Source organism: Eurypyga helias, unplaced genomic scaffold, assembly GCF_000690775.1.
Source record: "Eurypyga helias isolate BGI_N326 unplaced genomic scaffold, ASM69077v1 scaffold8523, whole genome shotgun sequence".
Taxonomy (NCBI): domain Eukaryota; kingdom Metazoa; phylum Chordata; class Aves; order Eurypygiformes; family Eurypygidae; genus Eurypyga; species Eurypyga helias.
In genome coordinates this window covers 1-25,372 of record NW_010243106.1, presented here as the reverse complement: position 1 = coordinate 25,372, position 25,372 = coordinate 1, and the positions used below count along the sequence as shown (strand labels likewise).

Sequence of the window (25,372 nt, the reverse complement as noted above, 5' to 3'; positions counted from 1 at the left end):
GACATTTCCCAAAAATGCCCTGTGAGGGGCAGAGGTGGGTGTGTGTAGTTTTAGCACCTAGGTATTTTACTTGACTGAAATTTCCAAGCCTCTATTAGACTTTAAGAACTAATCCTATAAATCAAAGGAAGTCATAAATAGTATTTTTTCTAGTGGACCATTACACACAATAAAAGCAGATTTTCCATATGGGATTCATGTTAACATTGGGCTTTTTCTTCCCTGATGCTTGTGCTCATCCTCCAATTGTAACACAGAAATTTAAAAAAAAAAAGTATAACTACATTTTGAAACAGCAGACACAGTAACCACTCCAAATTCTGAACTGAGTATCATCAGTATTTTTATCCCATGCAATGCTTAAAGTGAAATAAATGTAAAGTCTCTGATGCAAGGAGTTTACAGTCTGGAGAAAGCAGAGACAGACTGAAAGAAAAGCAGTATCCAGCAAGCTAAACATGTAGGCCAGAAATTAGAATGTAAAAAGACCCTTTATAAACATGGCATTTTGCCCAGATTCAAAGGTCCCTCCACAAAAGCCCATGTTTATGACCTGGACTATATTTTCTGACCTAGCAAACATTTATACTTCTCTCCACATATCTAACCTTCTTCATATCTTTAAGAACACTACAACCGCTACTTCCAGCTACAATCTTTTTACAGAGTACTCTGAGGAGAAACTAGATATTCACTACAGTAAAAAAATTAATATGACATCACCCCATTTTTATAGCCAGTAAAAATGAAAAGCTTTGTCCTAAATCAAATCACGCCAGCTTTCCCTCATCAAGAAAAGTCTGACTTTTTAAATGACACTGAACATTATTACACATTTGCTGTATACAGAAAAATAATTGAATGGACAATTGTTCTCATTCATATGTAAATGTCATTAGTCTCTTTCAAGACAGAACCATGTATTTCTCATAGATTTCCAAGTTGGGGGTGGTGGGAATACATACAGCTTTGTATCCCAACAACTGTAATACCTTGAAACGGTGTTTTTACTTGGACATTTGATATAGCTGAAACTCATGACATGCCTGTTAGCACTACAGCACATTACTTACCAGCATAAGTTGGAGTGGCAAGTGTCAAACACATAACGACTATGTCTGCCACTTTAGTGGACTCACATCAGTAAGAACCAAAAACGTTCACAATACGTTGAGGAATTGTGAAAGCTTATACATGCTAACAACTTACTAAATGCAATTTCCTGTAAGACTTCTCAAAATTGCAACAGACTATCTCCAACTGCCAGCACTGAAACTGGAACGCAGTTGAATCTCGTGAACATGCAGAAATCATACCTATTTCAAAGGGAGGTAGTAAACCCTGAGTATAAGACAATAGTAGACACTACTCTGAATCAGTGTATCCAAGTGTTTCCACAAACTTACTTTCCGCCCCCCCAAGTGTTATTCCTATCTTTGAACATGCTGTATTTCAGCACCTACTAAACTTTTCACACTCATTTCAGGATCCCCTAAAACAGCCATTAAAACCATACCCCTACCTTTACATCACAACTGCAACATGTAGCACTAACACCTAACACCGTACATTACTCACTTTTTCTATTCAATGTCTTTTCTCCCTTAAAAGCCAGGATCCATACATAAAACAAAAAACCACCACAAACTCCCCCCGCCCTTTTTAAAGAAAAAAAAAAAAAGAGAGACACTTTGAGGTAGCGATTAATCATGCAGCTAAAGATTAATTCCCAGCTGCTTGGGAACCATCTGGACATTCTACTGGTAAAAACACTAGTTTGAATTGCTAACCTACCTCTTTGATCTTTCGCAATGTCTCCAGCACATATGTGCAATAATTAAAGACATCGTTCCCAAACTATTGCAAAAAAAAAAAAAAAGTAACTGTACATGTACAGATACATCTCCATGACCAGACCAATTAGTATCAGGAATTATAAATCACAAGCCAGTTTATGAAAACACGTCTCATCCTGATACATGCTGTATGTCTCACACCAGTCTAGCAATAGAGTACGGTTTGGGTTTTATTACGCTACATCCTGAAGAGGTATCAAAGCAAGACAGGATGCGATTCCCTCACACGGAAGACAATGGACAACTTGCACATGTTCTTAGGAACAGGACATTAATCAGGCAGCAATCGTGTTAACACAAGTCAAGATCGCTGCCTTTTTAAACACGAACTAACAGATCACTATTCAGAACGAGAACGTAGGGGCGAGAATCAGTTTACAACTGAATCAGTGTAAGTCAGACGCTGCATTCGAAACAGACGTCAGGGTTGGGGATAAAGGCGAAAATTCAAACGAACCAGCGAATATTCAGAGTCACAGTATACGCTGCTTGGAATAATTTTACAGGAAACAAAACAGTATTTGCAAAACCAAGTTGTCACAAGATAAAAAAGTTATGGAAAAGTGAAAAATCAAGATGAAAGCAGTAATTATGTCCTATCTGCCTTTTTGCATTTTTGTGTCCCTTCTTACGGGCCACACGTGTGAACAGATTAACAGGCACTCCTACATTTTAACAGGAATATTCACCAGAATTAAAAAGCTAAACAATTTTTACCCCTTGGAAAACAGCAAGAAATTTATGAGAAGTATGTCTTGGACAGTTTTAGGTAAACAGGATGTTAAAAAAAGGGAAACAGTAAAGGAAGAGAAGTGGATATAAAGAACAAGGATCTGAAGAAAATAAAAATTCCAACACACAAAGTTCCAGTTATTGCAGGATTCAGGTTTTGGACCTACCTACAGATGTCCTTGAATCTCAAATGCTCTCAAAGTCCATCAAACCCCCTCTCCTCATCTTGTTAGTAAACATCTCGGAGCACAAAAACCAGTCCCATGACATGCCCAAGTAGGCTCCTTCAGCTGTATTCAGCTCTCCCCCTTCCAGACACATCCATCTATATCCATCTACCCAACAGATTTAGACTCTAGAGACATACACACACAGCAGCACGCGTTAGGATAACGCCTCCATATTGGTTTTATTTATTGCTTTTAATTTGGCATGCATTAAATATTTAATTCATTTATTTCAATATTTGCCATAGAGCAGAGCAACTGGGGGGAAGAAATCAAAACCAAAGGACAATGCTCACTGATCACCATCTCCTCTTAACTGCAGGGTCACAGCAGTGACCTTTAAGTGGGGGATTTGTGGGGGGGGTTTTGGGGTTGTTTTAACTTTTTTTTCCCCTTAAAACCCTACCTCTTTTCTGTAACACCAGTGTTATTCACTCTCCCTCCCAGGTTCTGCAACTCACTTCCCTTCCCACATTCTCTTTCCTCTCCATCCTATGTATGCTTTTTGGGGAAAAGCTGTATCACAGCTCCTATGCAATTCTCTTCGTTTCAAGTTATAATCTCTTGCCAGATAAGCAAGAAGCACAGTAAATCTGCAGCTTTCAACACCTTAAATTCAGAAGTCTTTTAGCCAGACCAGAACCCAACTATAACATCATCACTGCAGCATGCTGATTTTATCTTAACGTACATCACTAAAGCCCAACACTTCTGGTGCAATAAAATTATCCAAACGGCTCGACATCTGGGAATGCTCATTTACAAGAAAAGGAGAAAAGCATAAATAAAGGTTACAAAGATAAGGGATCTAAACAGTTTTTTTTAAAAGGCTGCATCTTAAAGATAGAATTCTCAAATGCATAAGAAAATCCCTCACTTCCTTTTCATCTTCCTTCCGGTCCTCAACCCATGAAAATGCATTTTCAGGGGAAAAAGATGTATTTCTCAGTAATGACAGTTTCCCAAATTGTTTAATCCATGTTAGAAGTATTTGGGGAAAGTATGACTAAAAACCACTGTCTGATAATATTCACATTTTCATAAATCTGTGATGTGGGTATCATTGAAAACAGCCATGTGTTCAGCATTACAGAGTCAAAACAGGTGCAGGAATGGTTTATGAACAGAGGTCTAAAGGTTAAGAGCAAAAACCCACAGTTATCCTATTTTATGTTCTCCCGTTCTACTACAAAGAGGTTGAAAACAGTTAAAGGTTCACCAAAACACTTGCGTACAGCACCATCTTACTGTTAATACATTTACATTCTATAAATGAAAAGGCTTTATTCTTAATTGAGCTTCACAAAACAAGACAAAAACACATTTAAGTTTTCTACTTAATAGCACACACATGGTGATTGGGAAATACTGGCTAGAATCTTTCCAGTTTAAACCAGCCCACAGTTGAGTACCATTAGCAAATAGTACTGGATTTTTCCTGTGTGGTTTAGAGGATTTTTCCACTAAACTAGGGAAGCATTCGCTGAGTGTTTTATGCAGCTACTTGGCACACATTCCTGTTGGTTTAATTTGAAAATATCATTTAAATGACAACGTTGTGCTTTCAATTTATTTATTTTTTGGTCTATTTTCACATCTTATGAAACCTTGCCTGGCCTCATCCCGAGACAATGGTGGTTTGACTATTGTCAATAAAAAGAAGAGTCAATATTAGACCAGAGCAGAGAAAGTGAAAGGCACACGTATTGTGCAACTGCCGTTTCAGCCTGCTTGTTTAAGCATCAAATTAGACTGCCAGCTATCAACATAAAGCAGAACTTCATATACATTATTTTATTGAGAATGGAAGCGTCTGCAAACCAAGTCCAACCTCTCCGGTGTCTCAGTTAAAGATGTCTTCTGAAGCGTCCTTGAAAGTAACTTCAGGACAGTTCTAATTCATAAGAATCCTTACAACATGCCATGCAAAAGGAGGGACCATTTCATGGCTTGCAGATGATGCCCCATCCTTTCCAACTCGTACATACGCGGAGTCCTATGTAGGGCTAAGTACTTGTGGAGATCTAGGGAACTGTGTACATATGCTGGGATTTTCCAAACGCATATGGCTGAAAACAGAAATTTCAAGGGCAAATAGAAGAGTTTTGGGGTTTGTTTGGGGGTTTTGTGTATCTTTTTTCCGCTAATGCATGTGGAACTTCCCTTCCTGAAGTCTGGCCCACGAGACCACTGATTCACTGACTTTCAAAAAAAACTATGTAATGCCTACACGGCTTCAGAAGAATCTGAAATACCTACGTGCTAGCCGCAATATACCTGAGTTTTGTCTCATTACCGATGTTTAATGACAAAACTATCATAGGTATACAGCTCCCTTACACTATGAAAAAGGTAAAAGTGACCATGAAACTTTAGTTTTCTACACGTTCAAAACAAAATAACAGGGTATAAAAGAATTAGATAGGCAAGCTTGGACAGTAACTTCATCAGTTAATGATGTTCAAAAGAAATAATACAAAAACCCGTATGAATAAAAGACTATGGGAGATAGGCAGGGCAAACATAGAAATAAGGTAGGTCCTAATAGAAATAAGGTCTAGAGCTGCAGATTTTTAAAGGTATATAGAAAGTAAACAAAAATCCTCACTACATTAAGGGTACCATTGTTTCTGTTAAAAGGTAGCTTAGAAAATGCCTAGAACTCAAATGCTTGTACACTAAGAATTCATTCAAAGGAACACTAAATGTGTTCAGAAAGTCTTTTTTTATTCCCTAGGTAATTGGGGAATACATTAAGTATTTAATGAAAAGCCCTGTGACTACAGAAAAATATTCTCTTACATGAGATTTTCTGCTATAGCAAACTGTTTTGTGAATACCCAATTTCAAAAAAAATGCCCCAATTTACTAATCTGGGTATAACTCTCTTTTTCTAAAAATAATCTTACCTTTTTTTCATGCATTCGAAATAGTGCCTGTTCATCACGTGAAGTGCTACTTTTTCCTAGACCAATTTTGGGTGTCATCTGTTGAACGAGAAAGTTCAAAACAACTCAGTAAGTTCAAAGCAGTAACTCCAAGCAAAATCAATCCTAACCAGAAATGAAAAATATTAAGTGTGGTTTTTTGCCTTTATAAAATATCAAGGGAATACAAATACCTACCAAAGACACTGGAACCGGTTTCTCACGCAAGTATCGTGGATTTTCTAACTGAAACACAAGTTAGAAAAAGTAATCATGTCAGCAATGCTTATTACGTCTTACAAACAGTAAGAAACACCTCCAAATATTAAAAATTTTGCAACGACAACTTCGGGTGTTTACTTTGAGAGGTAATCTGTATTACTGAGGGGGTACTTAACACAGTAACTGTATCACTCGGAAGAACAGAAATAAAACAGATTTGAGCATGCTTTTGGATGCACAGAATAGGTTCGAGAACTGCTTTCCACTAGAAAATCTGATTAATCTGCAAACCATCGCCACAGTACCAGCTCCAGATACATGGCTGTAACCTAGAAGCAACACAGATTAGTCCCCCTGGGCATAATTCTTTCTCCTGTAGCAGATGTCAATGATTCTGAAGAGCACTCAGAAGAACACAAAGGCCCAAACAGAAAACCTTCACAAAAAATCATTTTGGTGGACATGACCTATTCGGCAAATTAAAATCTTAGCATTTCCTAATGCAATGGACAAGAAATTGCACCTTTTTCCCCAAATCCTTGAATTCCAACAATGCATATTTTAAAAGAATTTGGCAGCTAAATTCAGAAATTATGCAAAATATTTCCAACTTCATTGGATGAACTTCCATTTCAACCAGTGTAAAGCAAGAGTAAATTCAGAGATTACAATGATTTTAATCTAGTGTTTTTGAAAAGTCACAGTTGATTGCACCAAAACTATATCCACATATGTAAGTCAGAGACAAAAACATAAGGAAATAATTCATTAACAGTACTGTATATTTAAAGCAGCTTTTTAATCACTGTTTTTAAGAATTGAATACAAAACATTGTTCACAACCCACTTCCTCTATCAGACAGCTCTATCTTTTTCATTTCCTCAGACAATGAGGCTCAAACATCATATCACAGAGAATGCGTAACACCCAAGAAAAGCTTTCAAGGGTATAATCTTGTAAAATGTGGCAATTCCAGATTCGGAATACGAATATGATTGCAATACACATCTTACAACACTTCGTCTATTTTTTCCCCCCCCAAAAGATTAAATTTATCTATGAGGCATGGCAAATATATCAAATGCTTGCACTTTCTCCAGTACTATTAAATAAATTTGTGTGTTGAATTTATAAGTGAAAAAGAGGCTTAATCCCTCTGAAATATCAATTTGATACAGTGTTATTCATTTTCTGTCCTAAAAGGTTATGTAGGATTTCTATATGCTGTTGAAGAGTCGTCATATTTCACCCAGAAGTAGTTGTAGATTTTACCATGTTTAACACGCACATTCAATTTTACAAATAGTATGATTGAATATTTTAATACTACAGCTGAAAATTTATAAAGAAAACAATTTAACAAATAACCTGTTTCTCTTTGTGGTCAATGAGTTTACTAAAACAGATACATTAAACTTTCTTTCATATAAAGCATCCTGGGTTGGTTTTATTTCAAATTGGTTTTATTCCAACCAATTTTTACTGTTTGTTTTGTTTTATTTAATTTTGGTAGGTTTTTTTTTTAAACATGCCACAACAACTGGCATACAAAAAACACAGGGAGACATTAGTGAATAAAGGAATCCTGCACGCACCTACTGCAAAAAAATCCTTAGTATTTGAACAGAGGACATGGGTGAGAAATGAGAAAAACATCATGGGGCATTAACCACAGAAGATAGTTAACAGTGGGGAAAAAAACCCAAGAGAGACAGAAATAAAAAAATACAGAAATACTAAACCAGGAAAATTTAGCATTTTCTTTGTCCTACATGTCTGTACCTGCAACAGTATTTTCTATCTAAAATTGCCTGATTTTACTAGTACTGTGTTCTTCCTTCTCTCTCATTCCGCCTACTTCCCCATCCACCCCAGACACCCAATCAGTTCCTGTACAGATACCCAGGACTGACGACAGCTTTGCCCCTGATCTAGCTCCCTAGAAAACCAAGCGGCAGACAACGCTGAAAGATTTCACCAATACCTGGTGGAATTCCAAGAAGGCTAAAGCTGCAGAACCAAATTTCAAAGGCTTAATTACTTTCCAAAAGCCCCGGCTCTCAAGCAAAATTAATACAATCATCCTTTACTTTTGCCTTTTAAAAGCTAAACATTATTGTAAATATTTATAATTAATTCAAATACTTTATCTGACCATGAAATTAAGCTGTTTACAGTCTTCATTTCAAAACCAATCTAAATAGCTAAAGGTATATCCTACTTGTTTATGAGAGAGAAGGAAAAATGTGTCTCTAATACTGGCCTAAGTCTTGCATTTTTTGATTTTGTAACAGCAGCCATATGTGCTTTGAAGTTAAATGTTCCCACTTTGTTACTTGTTGTGGATTATATCCACTTAAACTGATCTGTAAACATTTAATGTCTCAACATTCGTTCTTTTCATGCTGGTCTTCTGCAAAACTTCTTGTTCTCAAAATTAAACCACATTAAAGAGGGAATATCACAATAAAGAATGCCCAAAAAAGAAAAAAAGCTTGTATTTATGAGAAACATGCAAATTTAAAAATAATAAGCAAAAGGTCAAAGACAAACCAAAATACATATGTATGAAACTGAAGGATTGTCATGAGAAGAACAGTAAATCACATCCTTTTTTAAGAGTATAAACCAAATAAATGTCATCATGAAAGACATCTTTATTTGAACTAGAATTGAACTCTAATTTGTAAATACCACTTTTTAACAAAAATGGCATTTTGAATTTCTTTGTAGAAAAGATTTTGGATTTTCCTGTTCTATTAGGCACTCCAACAGACAACCAACCATGTTTCAATTTGCAAGGAGTGGCATGGTCACCTTCTAGTCCCCGTAAACCAGAGTGGGGAAGGCTCTGGATTAAAAAACCCCCATTACTTCACGGAAATAGTCTACCTTATGAAAATATACTTAGTCTATGATTCTTCTCCTATGATTCTATGAAAATATACTTATTCCCCGAGTTGAAAAATGTACATCAGAAACCAACATAAAGACAGATTCCAAAACCGAAGTTAAATTAGCCATAATTTTTAACTTCAATATTTTCCATTTCTCTTAATTTTAACCACACCTAAATATTAAACTAAACTATTTTGAAGTATACAGGTTAAAGCTACCAACGTAAGCAATGAGTGAAGCACTGATAGGAAAAGCAAAGTGAGCTGAAATGGTTTGCCTCAGAAGCCAGGGCAGCACAGAAAAAGCACTTCCACAAGATTCATCCTCAGGGCATCAACAGTATTTCATCCCTCAGGCTGACAGGAGTGTACAGGCTCTCTCTCTCTCATAGTCTAGAAACTTCTACCAAAGCTTCTGCTCTTTTGACACAGCAAATACCACAACAACGACAAGTGTAACGTTTATTCCATCCCTTCCAAAGTCACATTTCATCCTTTGGAAGATGTTTATCAAGGTATTCAGATCTTCAGTGATGCGTGACTGTAGCTTATTACTGTTCAGTAGCAAAGTCAGAAGGCATGTCGTATATATTAAGATTCAGGGAAAAAAAAAAAACCAACAAACCCCACACCACACAACAGTTGGAGCAGCAGGCTTGTTCCACATTCCCCCTTAAGCTTCTTCAAAGACAAAATGTGATTGTTTTCAAAACAAGGATGAGAAAAAAAAAAAAACCACACACACATGAAAGAGTTAAGAACACTTAAGATTTTGAAATGGTAAACAACTAAACTGAACCTTGCCCTAAGTTCTTTCTTTAATCTAACAAACCCAGCCAGCCAGCATGTTCCCTACAGAAATAACTGCTGAGTAGCTTCAGGAAATTTGAGTAATGACATTCTTATCTAGCATCATAATTTGTAGGGAAGTTCACTTTAATGCTGCTTTTGCAGTCTTCGTGGAAGGACATTAAAGCACATGCAGATTGTTTGTCAGCATGGAAGTTGAATTTATTTTTTGAACTCACAACACCACTTGGAGTTCACTGTGGGAAAGTTTTTACAGCGTTGCTGCCCTCCAACACAACATATACAGTAGGTATGTTTATAGTAAGCAGACAGACTAAGAAACCAAACAGAAGATAATCAAATGGTTTGTACAGAAATGATTGAGCTTAACTAGACTGGAAAGACAGGCAGATGTGAGCCAAGTACACAAACCAGGCCTAACACACACTGTTGCTGTAGCTACCCAAGAATTCTCTATGCTTGCATCTACTTTAACCCTGTATATTTCTCCAAGAAAGGAGAAAGTGCAAGCCACTGACCATGGAATTTCTTTGGTCTAAGCCCTTTATTAGGCAATAACACTTCCCATGGTAAGTTCTTCTGGTCAACAGCTGAGTGTCAAGGTTCTTTGTACTGAAGATCCCACACGCGTCTGGAAAAAGCCAAAGAGTTAATTCTTGTCCTGGCTGAATTCTAATGATGAAAAATCATGTTCTCCCTGATTAAAAACCCCTTTGCTCTTTCCCCAGGGTACAGTCGCCTTGCTTGCCTTCTACCTAAAATGAAGTGCTGAATTTCCTGGGATGTTGCTTTGTCCCAAATCAGATTGGCCACAATTCAGTGACAAATGAAACTCTGTCAGAGCATCACGAAAGATACAGAAGTAGACAGGTCAGGTAAGAATATGGAAGGGATTAACTCATTGTTCCTTTACAGAACTGAAGTTTTATATCCAAAAAAATCGTGTTCGTCTACAATCCAAAAAGCTTAGCAGCTACAAGAGGGGAAAAAAGAAAAGAAAAAAGAGCGAGTGTAATTCCATGATCCAGCAAGCTTCTTTTCCTGACCTAACATATACTTCACAAAATGCGATTATTTTTGAGACATAACTAAAGGGGAGGTGAGGATGTCCCATTTACGAAGTATACTAAATTTGCAACAACATGCAGAAGTTTGATAGCGTTTAATAAAATTAAATAGCTGAGGCTTTTTTTCTTTTATATCCTGAAATAGCTGAAGAACAACAAAGCAAGCTCAAAGCAACAATATGACCAAAGATTACTGGCATTTGCCTAACTCCTGGCCCAAACTTTCCCTTCAAATACCAATATGAAAGGATTTCTTCTTTTCTACATTGCAAATGAAACTTTAAGGCATGAACAGTTAATAAAGGACAGTCCCCAGATCACTTTAGATAAGAGTCAGTAAGGACTCAGAAAACCATTTTTCTAATGTGTTTAAAATTAGCTTATATTAGTATTCCATGTATGAAAGGCAAATTGAACATAGTCAAAACTCAGCTTTTTTGTGAGCAAAACTCAGTAGTCTGTGTACAAAAACGTGTCCAAAGCGATCCCTGTCCCCATCACTGCATGAAAAACGTTTAGAAGCACATGTTCTTTGGCCAGGCTAGCAACCTCGATTCACCATTTATTCCTTGATACACAACAAAAAACCACAACCCACCCAAGGAGAATTTGAAAATTTTCAAAAAATTTTTGAAAATGTTTTAAAATTTGAAAATGTTTTTAAAAACAACTGTTCTTAATATTAGGCAGTTCAAAGCAAAAGCCATCCTCTATTTCCTTTCCTAACTTTTCCCCACTACTAAAGTATTCTCTTATGTCAAGGGTCTTCCGTATCTGAGGTGGGATCATTCGTAAATTGGGTTTCTCAAATGGTCTGCAGATGTGGCTAGCAATTAAAAGATAACTAGATGTTCCCATGGCAATGTAAAGGCTTGCAAATAATACCCGTAGCATCTCCCACTCAAACTTTACAGCTTCTGAAGTGCTACCATCGTTTAAGCCTTTTTTTTTCCCCCTCATTTTCAATAATTACATATTCTTCGTTATGTATGAAACTCTACTGAAAACTTCTTGATCCTTTAAGAACCCACTGGAGGTCACAATCCATAGCAGGGTAACACTGTTCAACAGCAACCACTTACAGACCTCTCTTTTACAACCTCCATTCTCTGTCAGGTAACTCCCAACAAGTCTTATCAGGCAATTAAAGTCTCTCACCAGCGACTTGTTTAATTACCAACCCTGGAGAGGAGACTTGAAAAACTGATTTATGTGTCACGGTAGCCAATTTGTTATCCAAGACTGCTCCCATATCAGTGGAGGATCATCACGGTTAATAACCGTCCATTATCAACACAACATGATAACAAACTGGAATTTCAATTAGAAGAAGGAATAAAAAACAAATAAAATCACAGAGATAAGCAAGCAGGCAGATCGACACCGATATAAAAATGCTGGATATAAAGAGATGCTTTGTCAGAATCAATTGGAACAATTTGTAGAATGGCCACGAGCAAGTTTCCCCCTTAAAGCAGCTTTAAAAGCTCAAGGTATTACCAACTATCTGTACATATAATGCAGGTATTTATACAGCCAAAATATCCAAAGTCTGCAAGTGACTGCTTGCACATTTGTTTCAAACACCTGCACAGCGCTTTCGCAAACTGGGAGTTGTCAGCGACTGAAAAGCTTTCAGGAGATCCACTCTCCCCCCTTTACAGACCTGCAACTCCTGAAAAATATATTCCTCTAAGTCTGGAAGTGCTAGAAATTGCTCTGGTATGCCTCTGCAAATGGCAATGAGCTCCCATGGGCAACACCGTGCCCCCAGACTAATGTCTTCACTAATCACCTTCCGTTTGGAGAAAGCAGTGGGGCAGCTCCTGGATTGGTTCAAGGTCAAGATTTCCTTCTTTCAGAAGTAAAACAAGAGAGCAATTAGCATTTAGAATGCTAACAGGCACCAAAACAGCAAGAGAAACTCCAAGGAGGACACAAAAAAGTTAACATTCCCTCTTACATGTAAGATTTTACTGAAGAGAACTTGCAAAACACTGAGTGTAATAGCCAAGATTTTTAAATGCTGTCATATCCCTCTGGGCTGACAAGAGCGTAGGAAGAATAAGGGTTATTTGGGAACTGATTAAACTGACAACATGAAGATACATGACTTTATTTGAAAGAAAAAAAAAAAAACCCACCCAAGAACACCCAAATCTGAAGTACTTCATTAGGAACTAGCTCTCATCCCTCCTAACTTCAGCTGCCCTCTGTCCCAAACACAACTGAGCAAGCTTTAACCTGTGAGAACAAGCAGAAAATGCAGAAAACTATTTATTAAAATAAAGGTGATCTTAATAAAATTACATGGTCATGAGAATATTAATCCTAATCAAATAGGTTAAAGGTTTGGAGGTGCAGGGGAAAGGGTTAAAAAAGGCAAAACAACACAACAGAAAAAATACCGCAGAACACAGCTACACTTCACTAGCACCTTAGAATTATCGTGGACTAATACCACAGAAAATACAACTATGGGAATAAAGTCTTGCTGTAACAGTAGCCTTAAATTAAAATTAAATTTAAATTCATCTAATATGTCCAGGTCCAAACAACTTGATTAATTGCTCGGGAACAACATCGATCAAGCCCCACATACTACATTTGCATATGCAAACATCAAAGATGATTAACATCAATTCACATCAATCTTAGGTAGCAACTTTGTCATCTCTCTTCATAAAAATATATTTACTGCCTCACTGTATTTACCTCTTGCACTACAGTGGCCCAAAAATAGAAAGAAGGTATTCAAGTCCTAAGAAATTATGATAGCTTGAAAATATAACTGATTTTACAAAAGTGTTTACAGAAGTGGTTTATAGCCAAAAAAAAAAATGTTAATACAGTTTGAAGTCATCCTAGCTGTAAACATGGAAAGCTTTGGGGAGTATCTTCTACATTTTTGCGAGATGCAATAAATACCAGCTCTGATGCTGTCAAACTGTCCAAGAACGAACTCCTCTATTCCCTCTCCACTGTAGATCTCCGTCAGACACTTTAGTTTTGATACATCCAAGTGAGGACAAATCTCAGCATCATAGCAGAAGTACCCTATTCACAAACACACTCTAAAGCCAGGGCTGAACAAGAACACAAGCCAAAGTACTGCAGAAGCTTCCACAAAGGTAGATTCCTTCCTCAGCAAAGCAATTTCGCAGAGACACACTATTCCTTTCCGTGAGGAAGGGGCACAGAGCCAGTCTAAAAATTCTAATTATTAAAAGGGAAGGCAGGCAGTCAAACACACTGAAAGCCTCTTAAATACTTCCAAAAGGAGGCAAACAAATGTTGAGTTGTATTAATGGCTCACAAACTGTATTACTTAAAAAAAACCCACAGAAATTTACGCAAGCATAAATTCAAAATAATGTTATGGAGTTACCAAGAAAGTCTGAACTTCTACCGAAGACACTTGGTTTTGAGCAGCAGGTATTATTTTGCTTGATTTATCAGTAACTACATGAAACACATCAGAATTATTATTGCTGAAAACTGAGGCATTTTTAACGTTTTCTTCCTAAGATGGCATGCATCCGTAATTAACCTCTCCAGGCTTTACCATTTCATTTCTAAAAGCCTGATTCCTACATAAAGTTTGGCTACTAAATTCAGAGACACAGACTACATTGCTGAGGAGTTTCCATTTCAAGTCAATAAATAAGTACTCTGTTTATTTTACCCCAAGATTCCAACTATTGAGGCGTGCTTCGAGGTCACTGTCATCCAAAGAACCGAGGTTTTTATGACGATGGTCCTGGAACATAAAAAAGTCAAAATATCAGAAGAACTGGCAGATACACAGGCTAAAAAAACTTCTCATTAGCCTTGGCCATGCCTACACTGCACTTCCCAATAGTGTCACGCCACCTCTGACAGCTTTAATCTAAATAGCTCAGTTAGCAGGAGCATACTGTGCTAAGAAAGGAATTCAGAGAATAAATTAATGACTCCTCACTTTAATGTTGTTCTTTATTTTACTTATTTCCAAAGCAACGGCCTCCTTTACAAAGGGCGAGCTTACTAAACAAAAGTCTAAATACTCCATTCTTCAGGCAACATACTTATTCTGGAAACGAGCAGTCTCCACACTACCTTTTGTGAGACTAATCCAGAATTCACAGATCACCTGATCAGCCTTCAAATTAGGAAAAAGAAAAATAAAGGAAGCCACAAGAAGGCTGGGATAGTTATAGTGGACAGAGCTGCAAAAGCAGAGGGCACAGGAGATACTACCCAGCTCAAGGATAGGGGTGCTCTTTGCAGAAAGAATTTCCAGCATTAAGGAAATTATTGTTGGTCAAGGCAACGTCTTTGAGAAGGAAGCTTTTCCTGGAGGGTAACAGTAACTACTAATTGCATTTAACCTATCAAATAGGGGAGCTGGTACAGAAAACTAAGTGAGATATAACACTCTTGAGAAAAACAGAACATGGAAGCATGAATTACTTTGTCTTGTTAAGCTGTTACAAAAAGGTTTGTGTATTGGCATGCAAGCACCTCTTTTGTACATCTGCTCATTGATTAGGAACGTACAGTGAATGGAGCTTTGACTTCAGTTAATCAACACTTGGTTGAGGCAGTTCTTAGCATTTGTTGAAAGACTCCCTGTTCCTCTACCTGGGCCTGAATTATGCCAGAACAGCTGTGCGGCACTGACAACAGAACAAGATACTATTTGTTCCAGCCAGCCAAATGTTCAAATTGTTTGGCAAAGCAAGAGAGGATTATTTCACTTAAAGGCCCTTTTAAAGCTGTAATCACAGTAGAATCCAGTATGTGGAGCTGAAGAACAATGAAGCGCGAGGATTTGTCTAACATTGCCCTGGCAGCCTGTGGCAGAGCCAGGGACACCACCGCCACCCAAACAAAACAACAAAAACACCAAAGAGCTTTAAAGCCCCAAATCCTGATTTCAACTGAAGGAAATCCTTTTCAATAAGTGTTCCATACAAAATATTTCTTTAAGTAAAACAAACAGGAAACCAAAAAGGAGTAATTTAGTAAGTCCAGAATCTGTTTTTATTTTTTTTCCATTACGGCATTTCTTTTTTAAATTACATTGGTATACATACGATCAACATGCACCTAAGTACATTCATACCTAGCAGAGCCTACAGCAGAGACATTCGGTGTTTGCCCACAGCCCATTTGCCACAATGAAGCGCCCCCTTGCTCGCTTCTATTCCAAACACACAGCGGAACACAAATTTCCTCAGAAAGACAGACCCCAGCTAGCTGCAAACCTCCAGTTTACCCCACTTGCACTTTATGCCCTCTTAAGTTCCTGAGTGTGCCCAGTAAAGAAAAGTAAAAGCAGCCTATGTGAACTGCCCAGGTGTCCACAGCCCACTTCCAGCTGCAATCTTTCTAAATTGTTCCTCTGACACAATCAAAAAATAAGTCTGGACAGACCCACAGTGTAGGGAGTGAGGGCTTTTACAGATGCACCGGCTGTGGTGAAGGAACCACAGGGTAATAGAGACTGGACACTACAAGGCTACAGAACATATTCACAAAGGAAAACAGCATACTTGTTGATAACCAGCACAATAACGTATCTGTCAGGAGTAATTTTCAGTTTAAATACTTGCAATTACACATACAGTATCATTAAATATTTTGGACTAAAAGGGTTTTACATGAAGTCTGTTTAGCGTCCTTCCATCAGTCATAAAGCTAGCTGTGGAAAGTTTCATAAAACAAACTGTCCAAAATAGACTCTTTCAGAGTTCAGTCATCATTAACAGAGCCAAAAGACATCTATGCAGCTTTCTTTAATCTACTATTGCAAAATACAAAATGATGTCAATACAGTCAGTTTGCCAAGCCAAGGGAAAACAATGCAGCAGACATGAAACACACTACACCAAACAAAGGTCAACCATTAGGATGAATTCAGAGCATCCTACATGAAATTCTTTTCCTCTGCACTTGCAGAGGGCAGATTTTGATGAGCTTTAGTGGCTCCTATCACTCCTTCCCAAACACCTGCACTTGTACACAGACATCACGACTCATGCAATTAGAAGTAACAGCTTTACAGGGATATACAAAACCAATTCATTGAAACTAAAGCAAGTTTAATGACAGAAAGGAGAAGCATCTTACAGACAGTGGTGTGGCTACGTTATCTTCATCTGTCCGGTGAGCAAGACTCATAGAATATGATCTTAACACTGGCTTCTCATTGTACTTGCATCTTTCCCTGTTATTGACAGAAAGAGTAAGCAGAGAGAGAAGAATTTATTGTCAACAACTTGCAGCACACAAAGGAGGATAATCTTAAAATAAAATCTCTTAAAATATACAGGAGAAAATAATAGTCAGCATGTAAAGATCAAGAGTAATACAATAAAAAAAGAAAAAAATTATAGCCATGTTAAAGACAAACAAAAGCCTTCAGCATTCCATTAAAAAACACCACCCAAAAACCTCCACACAAAAACACCAGAAATATTGTGCACATCACAGTATATTAAAAGGTGTTTATACATTTCTGTTACCGCATGACCCAACATCTCCCAACAGTTCTTAAAATAAATCCAAGTTAACTGAGAAGGCTGATCTAGCAGAATGTTTTTGAAGCAAACTGCTAAGCATGTGAGAGAGCATGGGATAAAATCCAGCAATTCCTGAAAGAAAAAGGAATTAAGGTGAAGGTTGGCTGCACCACAGGGGAGAAGATTTTTTAGACCAAAAAAAAAAAAAATAAAAGATAGGTTAGAGCAAGTTGTATCTTCATATAACAGAGAAACCTGAAGACAAGGGCCAGAACTGCATACACAGCTCAGTGGAAAAGCAATGACTTGGAAGGCCATGGCGGTGAATAACACGTCAAGGAAACAAGTCATAAAGATTGTAGTAGTTGCATTTCATTTCAGCTCTATTTTACCATCTAAAGTGATATACATGGGGAGGAGGGAGGCAGGGTTAAAGAAAGGCCTGCGAGACAGAATACAAGTACAGTATGAACAAGAACTCTGCCCAGTAGAAAAAATCCACGTGGAGATGGATTTTCTAGAAAAGCTTTTGTCATAAACAAAGCGCTTGAACTAAAGGAACTTAAGAATAGCAGATAAGTGAAGAGAGCCTTCACTGATGCACCTAGTCACAGGCATTTCTCAACTATAGAACAGGGAAAGAAAGTAACAGCCTGGAACAAAAGAAAACTATAAGAGATAATTAGATAGGTTGATACAGCAAAAAATCCAGAACAGTAGCAAAACACCCTTCAGCATATACTCCATTGTCAAATCCATACATATTAAAGTAATTAAAACCCCTTGTTAGTCCCTTCACCTTCCTGTGACTAGCTATATGTATTAAAATCAAATCAGACCATTAAAATACTTTTCATTCTTTCTATCTGGCAGCAAATTAGACAGTAAGTTGTGCCAAAAAGACACTGAGATGAATTAAGTGTTTATGAACAGAAAGACAACTGCTGGATGTACCACGTAAACTAGTCACTTCTAGGAAGACAAACAAACTTTTGTTTGCACACTGCCCCAGCTTTCACCAAAACAGCAGCCAACAGCAGAACAACCACCACCTGGAGCACACCTTCCCTCCCAGCACCAACCACTACCAACGTACAGGGATGCAAAATACCAATTACAAAGCAGTAAATAGTTTAGATAAGCAAAGTCTTAGAGATAAAAAAAGATCAAAAGAAATAGAATACTACAATAACAGGCTCTAGCATTCCAAAACATGCCTTTCTTACCAAGATTTCATTTGACACAAAATTATTTCATTAAGGAGACAAATCTCTGCACCTCAGTAAATCAGTGTCTTTACCAGACTTCTTGTCTGAACAATACTCAGGTAACCTAACAATTCAACAAAGTCATTAGGGAAATTAGGCAGGATTCATGCCCCTATCATTAAGAGATTAAGGAATATAAATAAGTATTCAAAGCAACCCAAGTTACCAGTAAAATTTTTAAATTGACAAAATGGGGGGGAAAAGCCTAGATATATTCTTAGTTCTGTATTTGCTCTTTTGAGGACAAACCAAAAAGCAAGTTGCTTTACTTGATTCCATAAACAAAATTTGAAGAGACCATTAAGGATGGACCACAATTTTGTTCATATCAAGCATATGCTACCCCTTAACTCCCTTTTCCAGCCTTCTGCTAATAGGAGTCAGGTTCCAGGAATCACAATTCTTTTTCCTCCCACAGCAGGTGAGTGGGGAATGGTCAGTCTTGACACCAGCCCTGTGATCACCTGCTTCAGCCAAAACAGTGACCTAGCACAGAAGGAAGCAATTTGCCCCTAATGAAGGGGATTATTTCCTACCAGGAGCAAAGTAAAGGCAACTTGCAGGTTCCTCCTGGTACAACACAGCTACACACTAACCTTTAACAGTGTTTTTCATGCATAATCTATAAGCCAAATCTATATATAAATCTAGAAGTAGAATTTTCCTATGGGGCCAGAAAAACCAGGTTTCTGTTCAAAATCCACATTCCTAAAACCAATCCTCTCATGTTTCAAAATAAAGATGGGCCTTCCTAGCACCAGCTGCCTTGGTCTTATTCATTTACAACCAGTTTGCAAATAAGGTTTCTCTTAGTCTATCTACTTTCTCTTTAGCCAGATAAACAACTTGTTATAGAAAAGCCAAAAATCTTCACCCATAGACACCTGTGTATTGCAAGATAAATGGAGAAGTTATTTTCATAGCTATTTTTGTTTGCTTCTTTTGAAGAAGGGAATCTTGAGATAAATAAATATTAAAAAATTACACAAACATTTCTAAGTGGCATCTATTTTACCCTGAAAAAATGTTGTAGTCTAAGAAGTGAGCCCCAGTTGGAATGCGAAACGTGCATCCAACTACGTGTCACAGAAAACCAGGTTGGAAGGGACCTCAAGGACCATCTGGCCCAACCTTCCTTGGCAAACGCATGGCCTACACAAGACAGCTCAGCACCCTGTCCAGCTGAATGTTAAAAACGTCACTACTCCAATGGCTACATAGCATGCCTATGGGTAGAGTTTTCCTAAAACACATTCCAAGTAGGACAAGTAGAGTGTACCAAGATCACCATCTGCTGGGTCTCTCTGCAAACTGCAGATTTCAGACGCAAATAGTACTTGACATCTTTACTCGCACTGACAGCTCAGTCTTAACTGTAAATACAAAGAAATACAGGACCTATACGTTGAGTACAGCAAACATCTTCATATGGACACATGTAAATAAGTATCAGATAAGCTATTTCTACAAAACATAACAGCTGAACATTTACCTTCAGTATTTCCTCCTGCATAACTCACACATTTAACATTAACTTTGATTACTCTTCGTAGCAATTTGTGTAATCTAGAGAGCTCTCAAAATTTCCAATTGCCAACACTGGAGTTCACATTTCCTTAGACCATTCTGGGTATGAGTACCCATTAGCAGAGCCATGCCTATACAGTTAAGTTACACTTCCAGATTTCTTTAAACCAGTAACTTATTCCATCACATTGACTTGCTTCTCTGGGAAGGAAATAATATGCAATACAGGTATCCAGAGAACTCACTACAGCCTTGGAAACCATCTATTCATCACCAGCACAGGTGTTGCTATAACCCCACAGAACAAAAAAGTAAATGAAATAAAACTTCACTACCCTGCCCATATCTTTGGGAACATGGCTAGACTGAGCTGAACCTCAGGTTCACATACTGAATGGGAAAAGGGGACATATTTCCAATATTCCACTGTAATCCAGGCAGCAATGAGAGAAAAACATGTGGCAGAGAGTACAAGGGATGGAGTAGGTGGAACTGTACCTCAGCCTTTCTCAAACAGGGACAAGTAACAGTTGGATGCCGCGGGAGGAGCATGCTGCCTCATCCCACTCAAATTACACCCCAGCAGACAGTACAAGTAAGGAATTCAGAAGGCTTGGGTGTATTTGCATACCTCAAATGTAGCCTTGTAGAGATACCAACGCGCTGGATTGGGCTAAGAGGGGAGAGCAGTGATGATGTTGCTTCTAATACCCACAGTGATGCTCAATCGTGATGGTGGTACTCCCAGCGATCAATCTGATCCAATCTATGCCAGGTACCTTGACATGGCACACAGTGCAACCTAACACAGACTTGGCCAAGGTCGCAAAAAGCATTTCTAAAGCATAATACAGTCGTCGTTTTTATAAGGTCAAACCTGATTTTTTTAAATTGAGAGTATATGGACAGCTCTTCCCAACAGTTCTTTGTATCACCAAGCCTAAAGCAGTAATACAGTAACACACCTGGCAGTTTCTCCATTCTCCACCTTGGTTTCTTAAAGCACAAGTCCACTATCAAAACCACAGGTTCCTATCAGAGCACGAGTGTAAACAACCAGAAGTTCCCTTCATATTAATACTGTAAGACTCAGAGAGAAGATGCATCAATCCTAAGTGCAACTTAAGTGACTGTTAGAATTAAGCATCACTAATGGATGCGTAAGAGTTTCACCATACTCAATATCAACGTGATTTAACTTCAAAAGTGCCCATCATCTATCCAAATCACAGCTGAAAGTTTTGAAAATGCAAGCCTCAGGACAATGATATATAGCATAAACACCACTGTGCCTAAAACAAAGTTGATGACAACCACTTACAAAAACTGTAAGTGAAGACACAAGACAATCACTACACTTCTGAAACAATATTTAAGAGCATATTTGTAATGCAATGAAACCAAACCAGAAGTCTCACACAGAAGTAGAGCAAACACTTCCTCTTGTGCAGAGCCTACTGCGTTTCAAACAATATTCAGGCTCTACCTCCAAGTGCTTTTTTCACCAAGGTTTTTACAGAGTTTAAACATTAACTAAACTTCAAATGAGCAAACAAGAGGCAATTCCACCCATGACTGAATTGCAGCCACATAAAAAAATGGATCATAGAACTTGATAATCAGTACAAAGTTGCACTGCATAAGAAAAACTAGGAAGAAAATAAACAGTTAAAAACAGAACGTAGATTAAACTAAAATTAACCTAAGATTCAAAAAAAATTGGACAGAGAAAAAGCCTATGATTTTCAACAGCGTCCAGCTGGACACCCCTTCAATACTTCAGGGACATTTCTCTAAGCCAACAGGAAAGTAAGCCTTAATAACCTGACAGATTTGACCCCTTTACCTGCTTTGCAAACAGCTCTGTACCCAACAGACTGGAACTAAGGATGCATCTTAAGCTTACTGGCTCCTGCAAACCTACAAAAATAAACTGTCTGATGGCTTTCCATAACAAGATGCAGCTACATATATTCAGGATTCTACTGTACTCCTGCAAATGAGCAACACCCAAGTGTTTGCATTATTCTAATGACAAACGTGCAGGATGTAGGCATTTAGAGATCGTTCAGATGAGGAGGGAGTCATTGCAAACAATCCTCCCCACACAGGAGAGCAAAACAACGTGGCAGAGTATCCCACAGGCACCAGCTCTGATTTTTGGCCTCAAGTTTTAACAAGTATAACTGGTCCAGTCTGACCTTCTGTAATCCAAGATACACAAAGTTTACAGGAAATACAAAGAAGTCTTGCTCTTTCATAAAGAAGTCATGGTGAAACACAAGACAAACAGGTGTGTGTTTAATAAGGACTAACATGATCACAGAAAGAGTATTAACATGAAAGAGGCACAATGGTGCAAAAAAGCGGACCATGATTATTTCTGTGTCAGCAAACAGGCTCTTGATGCAAGTCATGAGTACCCCACGGTAAGCACCAGCCCAAATCACTAGAAAACCGTCTCTTCAGCTGCTGCTGAATTTCTCCAACTACCCGTTTGGCCTACTGATTTTCCATGCTAAGTGTCTGTTACTTAAAGGCGAAGAAGAACAAGAGGAAGGGAGAGAGGATAGAGCTATGGGACATGGAAGATTTAACAGAAGTCAGAGAGAAAGGCACAAAGGAGGAACGTGAGAACAGAAAAGTATAAAAGTTAGTTGGAAGCAATTACCAAGGTTTCTGTATATAAAGTACAAACTCCTTATTCAAGATGAGTCCATGAGGAAGTGTAATAAATTCATCCACACAAATTGAAACATACAGAACTTATCAAATCAAACACCTAGTAAACACGAATCAAATACCAGAAAAAGCAAATACAAAAATCTTACCCATACACAGGTGGTGTTGCTGAAGATGATTCCTCTTTAGAAGAGGCCTTCCACATTTCCTCATGCTTAGATTCACTGTTTCCTAGTTCTCCCATTACACCGTCAGGTAAGCAGTCTGGGCTACTCTGAACTCTTGTTGAATTTGGTTCATCAAAATAAATTGACTATAATTAAAATAAATGCAAAACCAACACTAGAATATATTCACACAAATATATTATTTACACTATTAATGTTGTTTCTTGCAGAATATATGCAGTATAAAAATTCTTTCTCATTAAGTCAGTGAGGTGTGTAAATATCACCTTCCCACCCCACAACGGGCAGTGGCATAAATGTTTTCCAGTACTTTACTTCTTTCAGTATGGGTAATTTCAGCACAAATTAGGCCTGTTATCTCACTACAGCTGATGTCAATGACTGCCACAGTATATTCACGTCTTCAAAAAACAAACTGCAAGCTTCACAACACCTGTGTGAAATACTGTTTTCTTTCATACAAAGGTAGACTACTATAGTCACCTCATTTATGCATGTGTTTTCCTTTCACAAGGACCATTTGCTGATTAAGAGAAAATAGAGCCTCCAGTGCCCTTTATCACATCCTTTCAAAGAATTAGACAAACATTATCCTTTTGTTCCTTCGAAACACCTATTTTTGCAAGCCTCATTAGAACCTGAATTCTGGAAAAGATCAGGTCTCAGTTTTGCACACTGAAAGATTTTTCCAGCATCAACTACAAGATGTTTAACATAAAGGCCTGTATTTACCGCATGCAATTCCACTCAATTAATTCGCAACTGGCTTTCACATTTCTGGCAAATCAAAGACCTAAAAGTATTTTCAGAACGTATTTAAGCAAGTTTGTCTTATAAAGAAGTTACACTCACTAGGTAAGAAGGTAAAGTTTTCAGTATTCCTGGTTCTGGTTTATGTGTAAAAGGATTTTCCAGCACACCTCGCTTCAGCATGTGGAGCAAAAGTTTTGCATATAGGTTCCGATTCCTCCTTCCCACTATTCCTGTGCCTGCTCCTGAGGGTTCATATAGTTTTTCAATCCACAGTACACATCTTTCTCGTTCTAAAAAGACAGATACACATAATCACTATACACTTGCAGAACAAACCAAGCACACAGAAACAACAAGCTATTACCGGTCACCAATTTTGTACATGTTTCCTTTCCATTCAGAAGTTTAAAGCAAAACAAACACACATCCAAACGGCCAAACCAAAGGGAAAAGATAGTTAAATACCTAGATTAAAAATAAGTCTTTAATAATAGTTCAATTATATGTCATCCAGAAGTATTTTCTAGATATTCATGTTTACCAAAAGTTTACATAAATCCTAGAAATAGCAAGTTCAGAATCAATCTCCAGTAAGAACAGATAACTCACGAGGAACTCTGAACTCACTGCAGGAGCTGCCTTTAGCTACAACATACAGCTGGCGTGAGCTGTTTAAACAGACACTAAATCCTCATTCATTCTAAAAATCTTAGCTTATTTACACAAGCTTTGCTATCAGATGATGATACATACTTTGAAGCCAAGTTTTAAAAACCTTCCGTCTAAAAAATATTTGCAATTTTCTAAGTGCAATCTCAGTAACAATGCCTTTTAAAAAGTTCCAGTTTCTACAGAATTGTTTTTTTAAAAGAGAAGTTAATTGTATTCATGCAAAAGCACATTTACATCACCAAGATAAGACAGAAACTCCAACAACAGCAAAAGGTATCCACAATGTCCAACTTTTGCAGTTATACAACCCCCTCAAAACAGTGCCTTGTAACACAAGACATTATCTGGTTAAAGAAAGCAATACAAGTACACGTAATAATTACTAGTAACATAGAATCTTGTTATTAGCATTTCTCTATATGCACGTTTTACCATATTACCTGATCCATGCTGTAGATTTAGAACATGAGGCTTCATATCCACAACACAGCGATCCAATTCTGCATCTAGTTTTCCCCGTAGTTCCTCTTCATTCATTTTGAGGAAACACAAAGTAATCTGCAAAATTATTTGCACTGAAGTAGAAAAGAGCAAATATCACCACGTTAGTCTGTACATCTTAGGCTATGCAAAGACATACTTTGGAACTATAGAGAAAATAAAACTCTTATAATACATACAAACATTCATAAAAGTAAGAGTCATTCTTTGCAAACACCAGATACTCGATGCGTTTGCTTAGATTTGAAAATGAATAGTCAACCACACAAAAAGATATTCAATTACATATCATTTGTATAAAACACCTAAAGGTATTTATGTCATAGCCATGTGTATAAGACACCTGAATTAATCTGTCATAACTTCACTCATAAATTTTTCTTCCTTAATCTGGGTTTGGTTTTTTGGTTTTTGGGTGGTTTTGTTTGTTTGTTTGTTTTAAGAGGGGGAAAAAAAAGGAAGAAAAACAGTAAATAGACCCATGAGTTAAAAGCAAAAGAAGCAAGAAACTTTATAGAATCAGAGAATGGTTTGGG

General features: G+C 37.6%; 1 protein-coding gene across 1 annotated transcript in view; it reads right to left on the bottom strand.

Annotated features, from left to right (window-relative positions):
- The window catches only part of CEP112 (centrosomal protein 112kDa), a gene marked incomplete at its 3' end in the record, with an annotated part of 144,788 nt that extends 119,916 nt beyond the window's left edge, over positions 1–24,872 (bottom strand). Inside the window, exons 1-7 of the mRNA XM_010149287.1 lie at positions 24,776–24,872; positions 23,763–23,953; positions 22,872–23,035; positions 16,854–16,950; positions 14,425–14,499; positions 5,941–5,988; positions 5,725–5,802 (exon numbers count right to left, since the gene is read on the bottom strand). Of these exons, the coding sequence (XP_010147589.1) occupies positions 5,725–5,802; positions 5,941–5,988; positions 14,425–14,499; positions 16,854–16,950; positions 22,872–23,035; positions 23,763–23,953; positions 24,776–24,872 (750 nt within the window). The remainder of the gene's footprint in view (positions 1–5,724; positions 5,803–5,940; positions 5,989–14,424; positions 14,500–16,853; positions 16,951–22,871; positions 23,036–23,762; positions 23,954–24,775) is intronic.
- Positions 24,873–25,372: the final 500 nt, after the last annotated feature.